Source organism: Polypterus senegalus, chromosome 6 (genome assembly GCF_016835505.1).
Source record: "Polypterus senegalus isolate Bchr_013 chromosome 6, ASM1683550v1, whole genome shotgun sequence".
Classification (NCBI taxonomy): domain Eukaryota; kingdom Metazoa; phylum Chordata; class Cladistia; order Polypteriformes; family Polypteridae; genus Polypterus; species Polypterus senegalus.
This window is the reverse complement of record NC_053159.1, coordinates 13,291,511-13,305,060: the sequence shown is the minus strand read 5'-3', so window position 1 is coordinate 13,305,060 and position 13,550 is coordinate 13,291,511. Positions and strand designations below refer to the sequence as shown.

At 43.5% G+C, this 13,550-nt stretch overlaps 1 protein-coding gene across 1 annotated transcript in view; it reads left to right on the top strand.

The window, feature by feature from the left end:
• The first annotated feature begins 237 nt into the window (after nt 1-237).
• Nucleotides 238-13,550, top strand: part of LOC120530489 (inactive dipeptidyl peptidase 10-like) — a 357,045-nt gene continuing 343,732 nt past the window's right edge. The window contains exons 1-2 of the mRNA XM_039754919.1: nt 238-255; nt 1,048-1,162. Of these exons, the coding sequence (XP_039610853.1) occupies nt 238-255; nt 1,048-1,162 (133 nt within the window). The remainder of the gene's footprint in view (nt 256-1,047; nt 1,163-13,550) is intronic.

Genomic DNA, 13,550 nt, shown 5'->3' with positions numbered 1-13,550 from the left:
ACTGCCTGCCCAGCACAGTGGAGTTCGATTGGCATTTGCCATAGAATACCAGAATTGGCAGGTCCACCACTGGTGCCCTGTGCTTTTCACAGATCAGAGCAGGTTCACCCTGAGCACATGTGACAGACATGAAAGGGTCTGGAGAAGCCGTGGAGAATGTTATGCTGCCTGTAACATCGTTCAGCATGGCCGGTTTGGTCAATGATGGTCAGTCTGGGGAGGCATATCCATGGAGGGATGCACAGACCTCTACAGGTTAGACAACGGCACTTGGACTGCCATTAGGTATTGGGATGAAATCCTTGGACCCATTGTCAGTCCTTTAGCTGGTGCAGTGGGTCCTGGGTTTCTCCTGGTGCACGACAATGCCCGGTCTCCTGTGGCACAAGTACGCAGGCAGTTTCTGGAGGATGAAGGAATTGATACCATTGACTGGCCCCCATGCTCGCTCACCTGACCTCAATTCAACAGAACACCTCTGGGTGAGACATTATGTTTAGGTCCATCTGACGCCAGTGATGCCCTGGTCCAGATCTGGGAGGAGATCCCCCAAGACACCATCCGTCATCTCATTAGGACGTTGTCAGGCATGCATACAAGCACGTGGGGGCCATAGAAACTACTGAGTACGATTTGGAGTTGCTGCAATGACATTTTGGCCAAATGGACTTGCCTGCCTGACTCATCATTTTTCCACTTTGATTTTCAGGGTGTCTTTAAATTCAAGGCTCTGTAGGTTGATCATTTTCATTTCCATCAAACGATGTGGCATCCTTTCGTTCCTAACACATTACCAGTCCATATCAGTAGAGATATCCACAGGATCTGATGTGTTTTCTATGTTAGCCTTTAGTTTTTTTTGAGCAGTTTATATATGGATGGATATATTGATATAGGCTGGTCATGGTGAGAACTAAAATGTTATTGATGTATCCTCTGTGAAACCTGCTGTGTTTTAACAGTAGACCTACAAAGGGCAGTCATGGACATGAGATGAGATAAAGAATATATAGTATTACCATTTTCTTTTCTTCTTCTTTCTCATAGGATTTGGGAGAGATCATTGTTCCAGAAAGAAACTGGAAGGGAATCTGCATTTCACTTCTCGTTATTGCTGTAATATGTTCCCTCATTGCACTTTCAATTCTTCTGCTGTCAAAAGGTAAACTCCTCTCTGTTATTAGATGGTTATGCTCTTTCTTTATTTAAACACGTCCTGCTTATTTAGTCAAAATACATTTCAGTGCATACCCTGACAGAGTCTTTGAGATTATGGTATCCATTTCTGCTTCACTTCATTATGCGGTGAGCATCATGGTGTGAACTCCTGTCTACTGGCCCTGTGGTCTGCAGGGAAGATCAATGGCTAGTGTCCTTGATTTTTCCCCCAAAGAACAGAAACTAAAGGGTTATGTTGTGGGTAACTTTTTAAGAGTTTGGTAATGTTAAAAGTGAATGTCCCTTAGGGATTAGTGCTGGGGCTGCTGTTCTTTTTAGTATAAATAAATGAACTGGAAAAGAATTTAATCAAATGGCTGGTTAAGTTTACAGATGATACCAAGCCAGGTGGAAGAGCAGATAATGGAGATTTACAGAGGGACTTGGATAGTATACATGCTTGGGCAGATTTGTGGTATGAGAAATTTAGTATAAGATAATGTAAAGTACCAGCTGAAATACCCGACATGTTGTTTTTATTTGTTTGAGAAAAATATAATTAAAAAAACACAGCTTTAAAATAAAAAAAATAAATTAACAAATAATGAAGACTCATTAATGTGCTTGTCTTGTGGTCTTATATGCATGGTATCATCCATATGGAGTGATGGCAATGAGGCTAGGGATCTGCACTGGCAATCGGAAGGTTGCCAGTTCGAATCCCATAAATGCCAATAGGGACACTGCTCTGTTGGGCCCTTGACCTGCAATTGCTGTAGTGAGAAAAGCGCTATATAAATGCAAAGAATTATTGTTATTAATTATCCAATTGACGTTTGGAACCGGCCAACGCTATTTAATTTCAAAAGCAACAGGGGTGCGGTGGTGGAGCTCAGATATAAAGAATGCTGGCAGTCACGTCCAGTTTGCCATCTGGTGGTCGTTCCCAGTGTCAAATTAACGATAACATGCATACAAGACCGCAAGATCACCCACCAACCTAGCCAGAAGACTTGGGTTGATTTCACCCTACATTATTTTTAGTTGTTCAAAGAGAAACATGTGTGCCAAGTTTCATGAAAATCGCTCCAGTCGTTCAGAAGTGATACAGGAACATACATACACACACACACACATATTAACTGTTATATATACTGTATATAGATGTTGGAAGTAAAAATGTAAGGTTTGAATACAAAATGGTAGGTCTGAAAATCGAAAGTACCCCTTATGAGAAGGAGTTTGGAGTCACAATGGATTTGACACTAACAACTGCCAGACAGTGTTCAGAAGCCATAAAGAAGGCTAACAGAATGTCAGGTTATATAGTGCCTTGATGTGTGGACTACTAGATAGATAGATAGATACTTTATTAATCCCAAGGGGAAATTCACATAATCCAGCAGCAGTATACTGATACAAAGAAACAATATTAAATTAAATAGTAATAAAAATGAAAAGAATTAAAATAAAATTAATGTTCGCATTTGCTCCCCCGGGTGGAATTGAAGAGTCGCATAGTGTGGGGGAGGAACGATCTCCTCAGTCTGTCAGTGGAGCAGGACGGTGACAAAAGTCTGTCACTGAAGCTACTCCTCTGCCTGGAGATGATCCTGTTAAGTGGATGCAGTGGATTCTTCATGATTGACAGGAGTTTGCTTAGTGCCCGTCGCTCTGCCACAGATGTTAAACTGTCCAACTTTAATCCTGCAATGGAGCCTGCCTTCTTAACAAGTTTGTCCAGGTGTGAGGCGTCTTTCATCTTTATGCTGCCACCCCAGCACACCACCGCGTAGAAGAGGGCACTCGCCACAACTGTCTGGTAGAACATCTGCAGCATCTTACTGCAGATGTTGAAGGATGCCAACCTTCTCAGAAAGTATAGTCTGCTCTGAGCTTTCTTACATAGAGCATCAGTATTGGCAGTCCAGTAGAATTTATCATCCAGCTTCACTCCCAGATATTTATAGGTCTGCACCCTCTGCACACAGTCACCTCTGATGATCACAGGGTCCATGAGGGGCCTGGGCCTCCTAAAATCCACCACCAGCTCCTTGGTCTTGCTGGTGTTCAGTTGTAGGTGGTTTGAGTCGCACCATTTAACAAAGTCCTTGATTAGGTTCCTATACTCCTCCTCCTGCCCACTCCTGATGCAGCCCACAATAGCAATGTCATCAGCGAACTTTTGCACGTGGCAGGACTCCGAGTCATATTGGAAGTCTGATGTATATAGATTGAACAGGTCCGGAGAAAGTACAGTCCCCTGCGGTGCCCCTGTATTGCTGCACACAATGTCAGACCTGCAGTTCCCAAGACGCACATAGAACCAGGAGGTTCTGCTGAAGCTTCATAACACACTGGTGAGGCCTTATCTGGAGTACTGGGTGCAGTTTTGGTCTCCAGGCCACTAAAAGGACATAAGAGAGCAAGAGAAAGTCCAGAGAAGAGCGACCAGGCTGACTCCAGGAGATAATTGATGAATTATCAGATGATAGATAAGGTACTGGTATGGTATTATTAATATAATGATAAAAAAATTATTAATATAATAGCTAAATATTTGTAATCTCTTGCACTATGTTTACCCTCTGCACCTTTCCTCTGTAATCGTGTGCGTGTGAATGTCTCCTCATCGGCACTCCCTCCCTCAAACTCATTCATGTAAATCCTGCTTTATAGACTCTGCCATTACCTTTTGAGTTACCTTTCTCACCTACTGTCCAGTTTTATACTTTCCATCTTTGAAGGCGACTCTCTCGGTGTGCCTCATACACCTTTACTCCTCCTTGAGCGTCTCTCACTTGCACTTCCTCATTCGTCACGTCACCAAAGCCAAATGGACCAATCGGATTGCTCAGAGGGACTGGACACACAGACCTTAGTGTTTTATTACTGTATGATGACCTGTCAAAGGTTGGGGGAAACAAAACACTCATACTTTTAAAAAAAAAAGGAAAGAATAATTTCAAGAAGAAAGCTTTCTCTGTGGAAATTCATGTTTCCAATTCCGCACTCAAGACTGTGTGCTCTGGTCCATCCATTTAAATGAATATGCGCTCAATTGTTTGACCCTCGCTTAACCCAGACTGCGCTTTCTGTTTAGCTTTTTCAACCTCTGCCACCCGAGAAACATTTGCTCTGTTTTCTTTTTTTTAAAACCATAAATGAAATCCATAATGATACAGGGTGTGTGAAATTACAAGATAAACAAAAAAAATGTGCACCACTATCCTGTGAGGAACAGCAATACACAAAAATTGAGCAGTAGCTCAGTCGGTAGAGCGGGTTGTCCAGCAATCGGAGGGTCGCAGGTTCGATCCTGGCTCCCGGCATGAGAATGCAGCTGTTGTGTCCTTGGGCAAGACACTTAACCTACCTTGCCTGCTGGTGGTGGTCGGAAGGATTGGTGGCACCAGTGTTCGGCAGCCTCACTTCTGTCAGTGTGCCCCAGGGCAGCTGTGGCTACATAGTAGCTTATCATCACCAGCGTATGAATGTGTGTGTGAATGGGTGAATGACTGTTGTGTTGTAAAGCGCCTAGGGGGGTTCTTGAACTCTAGTTAGGCGCTATATCAAATACAGGCCATTTACCATTTACCAAAATGATGAAATGGAGTGTGAGTGCCTAATTTAATAGTGTATAGTGGTAGTTCAGCCCTGACACAGACAAACATGCAGACTGACAAGTCCCAAAGCACACACTTTTATTTTATTTTCTTTTGTCACCTTTTACCAAGCACACAATACTCTACAGCAATAAATTCAATCCCGTCTTTCTTTTTTTCTCTTCTTCTCCCTTCTCTGCCACCTTCACTCCTCCACTTGCAAGCTCTGTCCTCCACCTCCTGACTCCAGCTCCTCGAATGGAGTGAGACGGCCCCTTTTATATCACACCTAAAAACCGCTCCAGGTATTCCCTGATGATCACTTCGGAAGTGCTGCATGGACACCCAGAAGCACTCCCAGTGACCCCAGATCATCTTCTGGCAGGACTTCTGAGTGTGGCGAAACTGCTGCTGTCCAGGACTTCCCAATTGTCCAGGTGCCTCCTGGCGGTGGCCCTGGGCCTCAGCAGGGTTGAGCTTCCAAGGGGGCAAACCAGGGGGGCACTGGGGGAGGGGGCCCCTCATGTCCCAGGGAGATATTGTCTCTCTCTCTCTCTCTCCTGGTCCTTCCATCCTCTGGGCGTCCCAGCTCGTCAAGAGCCCCAGCCGTCCGGCACACTATATATATATATATATATATATATATATATATATATATAATATATATGTGTATATGTATATGTATATGTATATATATATATAATATATATATATATATTAAAAGATAGACACAACACCGATGTCCAAAACACATGTGTTTATTTACAATATATACTACTGGTTCCACCAACTCACACATGACTATTCAGTCCCTTTTCCTCTCTTTGGCTGCCTCCACTTCTCTCTTGCAAGCTCCGTCTTCCTCCTCCCGACTCCAGCTCCTCGAATGGAGTAAGGCGGCCCTTTTTTATAACGCCCCAGATGTTTTCCAGGTGCTCTGAGATGGTCTTCCGGCAGCACTTCCTGGTGTGGTGGAAGTGCTGTCCTCCAGGGCTCGGGAACCATCCAGGCACCCCCTGGGGGAGGTCCAGACCCCCACAGGGTTGAGCTTCCCTGCTCTGAATCCATAGTCCTTGATGGAAATCAGGGAGGATGCATTCTTGCACCCAGGGGAGATATTGCCCCTCTCCCAGTCCTTCCCTGATCCAGGCGTCCCAGTGGGGCAATATGTATGTGTTTTGTGAGACGTGCCCGGACACCACCAGTCGGAAACCACATCTTTAGCAAAAGTCACACATTTATTAATCACAAGAATAAAGTCCTGAACACCATACAATGCATTCAGCAAATAATCTCACGAATAAACCTTCTCTTTGTCAGTCTGTAGCTGCCAATCTTATCCTGGGAGCTTCGTCCTGCTCCCGCTCCCAACTCTAGCTCTCCGATTGTTAGGAGGCGGCACCTTTTATTTCCCGCCCGGATGTGCTCCAGGTGGCTGATGACAAACTTCTGGCAGCACTTCCTGGTGTGGCGGAAATGCTGCCCTTTGCACCGGAAGCACTCCAGGCATCCCTGGCAGGTTCCAGCCATCTTGCCGAGTGTGGCAGAAGTAACTAATTCCGGGTCCCACGAGGTTTAAGGTGCCCTCTGGCGGTGGCCATGGGTCCCAACGAGTTATAATCTTCTCTCTCTTTTCCTATGGTCCTCTCCTGCTACAGGGCATTGCCCCCTCATGGCCCGGAAGCTATTCATGCCACCTTACGGTCTTTTTAAGCGTCCTGGCCGGGTCACAACCCCAGCCGTCTGTGACAATATATATATATGTGTGTGTGTGTATGTACATATATATATATATATGTGTCGGCAAGAGTAGATGAAACATCCTTCGCACACCATGGTGGAAACAGCTCTCCCATGTCTTCCACCTTACCTGCGGTGTCATTCCTAGAAACCTGTAGGACTCCATTATGACCATATATATGTAAATACTGTATAGATCGAGTGGATTCAGAAAGTCTTCAGACTCCTTCACCCTCTACACACTTTATCATGGTGTAGATTTCATTTTAAACATTTTACAACCCATCATAACCAAGTGAAAACGTGTTATCAGAAAGGTTTTCAAATTTATTAAAAACCACAAACTGAAATCCCTCATTCCCATAGGTATTCAGACCCTTTGCTGTGGCCCTCCAGATTGTGCTCAGGCCCATCCTGTTTGCTTTAATTCCCCTTTGAGATGTTTCTAGAACTTGATTGGAGTCCACCTGTGGCACATTGATTTGATTGGGCGTCGTTTAAAATGGCACACATGTACCTGGGTGTAAAAGTCCCCACAATTCACACTGCACGTCAGACAAACACCAAGCCGTGAAGTCCAAGGATCTCTCTGTGGATCTCCACAATCAAATTGTGGTGATGCACAAATCAAGGCAAGGGTGACCTCACAGTTACCATTTTATACAGTTTATAAGAGTCTGCTCACCCTTTCTGTAAAGTTTATTTTTAATTTTGTAAGTAATTCATTGTTTTACTTAAAAATCTACGGTTTAAGATCCTATTAAAGGTGTAAAAAATTCCAGCCCAGGTTTGTATTGATTTCAGCCTTTAATTCAACAAGAGCTGAACTTTCAATAAGCCTGTGTAGACTTTGGATATCCAGTGTAAAGTCCTCCTGCCTTGAGGCTCACCTATGTAAACTTTGTTTTTTGTTGCAAAGAGAAAAATACATTTCTTTGCAGTTTAGCAAGACAAATACTCAAAGCAACAAATTAATTTTTCAGTTTTTTTGTCTCGGCTGCTGATTTGGTGAGGATTACCTGGCTAAGAACTTGCGTCTGTTTAAACCAACAAGGTCTTTCCTAGCATTTGTACAATTTATGTTTGCCCTTTAATGCAATTACTTAACAGTCATATGCTCTTTGAGATATTCGAGAAATGAATACTGCCAGATGGTGAGATGTATGCTAAAATCAGTCAGTCAGTCGGTCATTGTCTAACCCGCTATATCCTAAAACAGGGTCACGAGGGGTCTTCTGGAGCCAATCCCAGCCAGCACAGGGCGCAAGGCAGGAACATTGTGAAACACAATATAATATTTTCAAACCTGCTTAATCCAGTTCAGGGTTATTGGGAGCCAGAAGCTATTCTGTTGGCCTCAGACTCAAGGATAATATAGAAGGGGACAGATCTAGACCACCAAAGAGCCCACTCACAGACATGTGCATGAGGTACAAGTAATTCTTTAGAATGTTGGATAGACATGGAGAGAATGTGCAAATTCCAATCGGACCATTAACCAAGTTTGGGACTTTGGGATTTTATGTTAGGTAGAATGCCTAGAGGGGGCTGAGTGGTCTTGTGGCCTGGACCCCCTGCAGATTTTGTTTTACTCTCCAGCCGTCTGGAGTTTTTTTTTTTCTATCCTCCCTGGCCATCAGACATTACTTTAATCCTATGTTAATTAGTATTGCCTAATTTTATTTTTAAATTTTGTCTTTTTTCTCTTTCTTCATCCTGTAAAGAACTTTAAGCTACATCATTTTTATGAAAAAGTTCTATAGAAATAAATATTGTTGTTAATCAGTGAGGAAGTTAAACTGACCACCTTACCCTTCTGTTAATCAAGCAGATGACAAAGTGTGTGCTGTACATCTATAGCTGCTAAGCAACCAAAAGCAGAAGACATGATTGGCTCAGAGGCGTGGCCAAAGGAATTTTAATATACATATAGGAGGGTGTAACCACTGTAAGAAAAAATACAGACCACGGTGAAGTGTTGGGGCACCCATAGGCAAACCCCGTATAATTCAAACAAAATGTGGGTTATACTATTATATAAGGAAAAACGACTTTGATAACATGAGTCCCCAAGTAGACTGTTTCAAGATGGTGGCGCTTCTGCTGATATGGACTTTGGGCAAGAAGAGGGTGAGTCCAGGTAGGTGGATACTGGAATCGACATCAAGGGTGGTGGTAACGCCATCAATCATCCAGTCTGCATCGAGAGGAAGAGTGAAGGAGTTAGTCAACAGTGCCATCCTGTGTTCCAGTGGCAAATTACTATTATGAAGCCTTTAAAGTGTTTCCAAATGCGCATGCGATTGCCACCACTTCATTTAATAACTGTGGAAAAATTTGCACGTATGTGTGTGTGAAAATACATTATGTCTTCATTGACTATTTTTCACAGTCAGTTTTAAATGCTGCCTCTGTCAAAATGAAATGTGTTGCCATTTGACCATAGTTTAACAATTAATCAATGGACATGAAATTGTGGGTGGCATGCTGGCGCAGTGTTAGCGCTGCTGCCTCATAGTAAGGAGACCAGGGCTCTCCCCGTGTCTGCGTGGGTTTCCTCCCCCTAGCCCTAATGTGTGTGTGTGTGTGTGTCTGTGTGTCTGTGTGTCTGTGTGTGTACTCCCTGCAATGGACTGGCTCCCTGTCCAGGATCTATTCCAAACTTGCACCCTCCGCAGACAGGGTAGGTTCCAGCACCCCCCGTGACCCTATTCAGGATTAAGCAGGTTGGAAAATGACTGACTGAATGACATACAATTTTTATAGTATAATAATTAGTCATAATTTCTTTCAATCTTTCTTTTCCTGTCTATTTTAAATAAATCATGTATTTAAATGTAATCATTCCTTGATTAGTAATCCACCTTAATAAAAGGAGAAGTGTCTGTGTGTATGTACGGTTCCTATATCTCTGTCATTCCAACAGATGGCACATCACAAACAAAATCCCACACCAAAAGAGACAATGCATTGCATTTGTCATTCCAACAGATGGCGCATCACAACCTAACACTGCTTTTACCAATGGCATATAAAAGGGAATGACAAATGCAATACATACAGTACAGGAAGTACATCCCAAAAATTTGTAGTTATGCATTTTATCACTTGTGGTAACCAGCATCGACACGGACAGACACTACGACAGCTTTATCCAAAACGTACACGTTTTTATTATCTTTAACAAGTACAGTGCACTAGTCACTCACAGTCCTTCCTTCTCTCTATTCTTTGCTTGCTGCCTCCACTCCTCTCTCGTAAGCTTCGTCATGCTCCCACCCAACTCCGGCTCCTCGACTGGAGTGATGCAGCCCCTTTTATGCAGTACCCAGATGTGCCCCAGGTGCTTCTTGACGATCTTCCTGCAGCACTTCCGGGTGTGGCTGAGCACCCGGAAGCACACCCGGTGTATTAACCTCCTGGCCTAGCAGCACTCCCTGTTGTGGCGGAAGTGCTGCAGACCCTGTCTCCTGGAACGTCTGGGCAGACCCTGGTGGTGGCCACGTGCCACAACCGGATGGAGCTTCACAGCTCCGAACGTGTGGCCCACATATAACCCTGGGCGGTTGCCCTCTTGTGCCTCGGGGGAGGTATTCGTCCTCTCCCGGTCTTTCCACCTTCCAGGCATCCCGGCTGCACAGGCGCCCTAGCCGTCTGTCACACACTACATGCATTAAAAAAAGCACAATTCAATGCAAACATTAATGCTGAGGTCTGAGTTTATTTCTTAGACGGGCAGCACAGCCAGAGTGTAATGTTTTTATTTTGCTTTCTGCCGAAAAACTTGTCAGAGCACTCAATGCCTGAATTCAGCATATTTTATTCTGCGTGGATTTGTTTCCAGCCCAGAATGTGCTGACTTTCTTTTCTATAGGAAATGTTAACATTTTAATAAATGTGCTTCCCTACCATCTGCATTTGAAGACAATGCCCATTATGTAAGAGACAGGTTAGCTTACATCCTGTTTGCGACTCTGGCCATTCATCCCAGGGTTTGGAACTCTTTGTAAGAGCTGGATAAGAATTGCTTAGTCATTTTTCCCTAATTAACAAAAGTGACATTTATGGAATTGTAACCATCTGTTCCTCACCTTGTTTAATTGTTTGATGTTCTAACATTTGTGTTATCGGCAAAATAAGTCATACTTGGGTATAGGATTTCTGTCTGATGAAGAGGAGGTGGCACAATATAATTTTTAGGGGTATCACTGTACCACCCGTCTGTGCACCTGATTTGTTGCAGAAGAGGTCTTGGTAAACCTAACCCCCTTATTATTATTTTATATATTTTTTTGTTTTGTTCCTCGGTGCAAGGTTTTGCAAGGTCAGCATGACCTCCCTGTGCTACAGCAGAGAATGCTGGATGAGGAGGTCACTACCTGATCTGCACCTCTCTGTCCAATCTGCTTTGTGCATGCACAAATAATTTATAATGTATACATGTGTACCACACCTCGAGACCCTTTTACCACCCGAGATGGCACGTTTAACATAGGCACTGCCATTTCCTAAAGCGGCAGCTGAAAAAGAAAATAATAAATGAACCAGAGTGCGAGTGACCAACACTACTTTCTCACTAGCCATACAAAACAAGTACAGAAAACACTAACAGGGGTGAATGTCAGCAAGGAAATATATATACTGTGTGTGTGTGTGTGTGTGTATATATATATATTGTCGCAGATGATGCCCTTGTCCACCTCAGGTACCTCGCCAAACACTGGATAAAAGTCCAAGAGTTCTTTATTGAATAACAATAAACGTGCACAAAGCACCTTCCACTCGACACTATTCATAAACTAAATCAACACAATGAAAATACTCTCTCCTCCTCACCCAGACACTTCGCCCCTCTACCTCCCAGCTCAGTTCAGTGTCTGGACTGGCCCATAGTCCTTTTATAGCCCCTGACCCAGAGGTGTTCCTGCCCAATCAGTCCACAGTTCCTTATTCCTTCCAGGTCAGGGTAAACAGTCCTTTCTTCAACCCGGGAGCACGTCATTTCTTCCTGTCACATGACTGTGACACACTCCCGGGTCATAGGGCACATAAGAGCCTACGAGCCCCCCTACAGCGACACCTGGAGACCCCCAAGGTATCCAGCAGGGCTGTGTATAAACACTACATAGTCCATGATGCCCTGCTGGAACTCGGGGTATGATCATGCTGTCGGGAGAGCTCCCCTGGTGGCCTGGGGGTGAGGGCCGGAGTAAAATGCCGGCAATCCACCACAATCTATCTATATCTATCTATATCTATCTATCTATCTATATATCTATATATCTATATATATATATATATATATATATATATATATATATATTGTAACAGACTGAGGAGGAGACAGCACAAAGGTTTGGGGTTTTCCGGCCCCGTATATTGTCTAGAATCCACAATAAATGAAAAAAAATATGGTCTGAGTCATAAACCAATAAACAGTTCTTAAGCGCGACCCCAAGCATGGCGTCGGCGGCCATTTTAAAGAGGAGGAGCCGGAAGTGGAGGAATGCTGGGAAAGAACCGTGAGGGAGGATGGGATTGCTGACGTCAGGGAAGATGGCGGAGGAAGGGCAGAAGTAGACATAGTGAGGGCAAAACTGGCTTATGGCGGCGGAGCGTCTTTTTTTCTGTAAAGAAGCATAGGGAGAAAGTTAGTACCCCGCCATTCCCTGCCGGCGAATGTCTTCCCAGGTGTATCAAGATCCTTCCGCAGTCTCCGACTCGCGCGTGTGTGACACGAGATAGATAGATAGATAGATAGATAGATATATATATTCATTGCATTCATAGTCTGAGTCCTGGCCTGATTATATGGGTGGTTACCTACCAGGTAACACATTATTTGACAGTAAACTATACAACATACATATATATATATATATATATATATATATATATATATATATATATATATATATATATATATATATATATATATATATATAAAATATATAAAATATATATACACACATATATATACACATATATATATATATATATATATACACACACTAGGGGATAAGGCATTGGCCTCCTAAGCCAAGGATTGTCGGTTTGAGTCCCATCTGGGATGCCATGGTGGCATGGTGGTGCGGTGGTAGCACTGCTGCCTCGTAATGTTCATGTCCTGGGTCCTCCCTGCATGGAGTTTGCATGTTCTCCCCGTGTCTGCATGGGTTTCCTCCGGGTACTCTGGTTTCCTCCCACATTCCAAAGACATGCAGGTTTGGTGCACTGCTGATTCTAAATTGTCCCTAGTGTGTGCTTGGTGTGTGGGTGTGTGTGTGTACCCTGCAGTGGGCTGGCGCCCTACCCGGGGTTTGTTTCCCACCTTGCACCCTGTGTTGGTTGGGATTGACTCCAGCAGACCCCCGTGATCCTGTAGTTAGGATATAGTGAGTTGGATAATGGATGGATACTAGGTGGTCCCCCCGTTCGCTTCACTCGCCAACCCCCCAGCCTGCGCTACGTGCCAGCCACTTCGCATCTCTGCCGTTCGCGTTGTGAAGAGGAGGGCTGAACGCACCCCAAGGAGACGCGGTTGCTCCTCTGAAACCCCCTTTTAAATGGTGATACAATGGGAAACAAATACAGTTTTTACCTCCTTTTTTGCTCAGTCAGCTGCTGGCTTGTTGCTGCTGCCGTGCATTATGATCTGCATCTTGAAAATTTAAAAGCCTGTACAGCAGCTGTCCTACTCTTTGTCTTTTATTTCCGGCCCGAGTGTAGTTAAATCTCTTGGCACAAAGTCTCGTCTCATGCGTGAGTTCTTGATTTTTTTTTAGTTTCTAATTTAAAGACAGAATGAGAATCTAAAAATCTAACAACATTACATTAAAGTTCGATAAATTCTGAAAAGAATGATTTAAACATATATATATATATATATATATATATATATATATATATATATATATATATATATATATATATATATGTAGGTTTTAAAATAAGGCTGATTTAAAGTGTGACATAAAAACATCACATAAAATCATTGCACAAAATCGTTGCACTTTTAGGCTTAGGATTTTATATATTGTGGAAGCC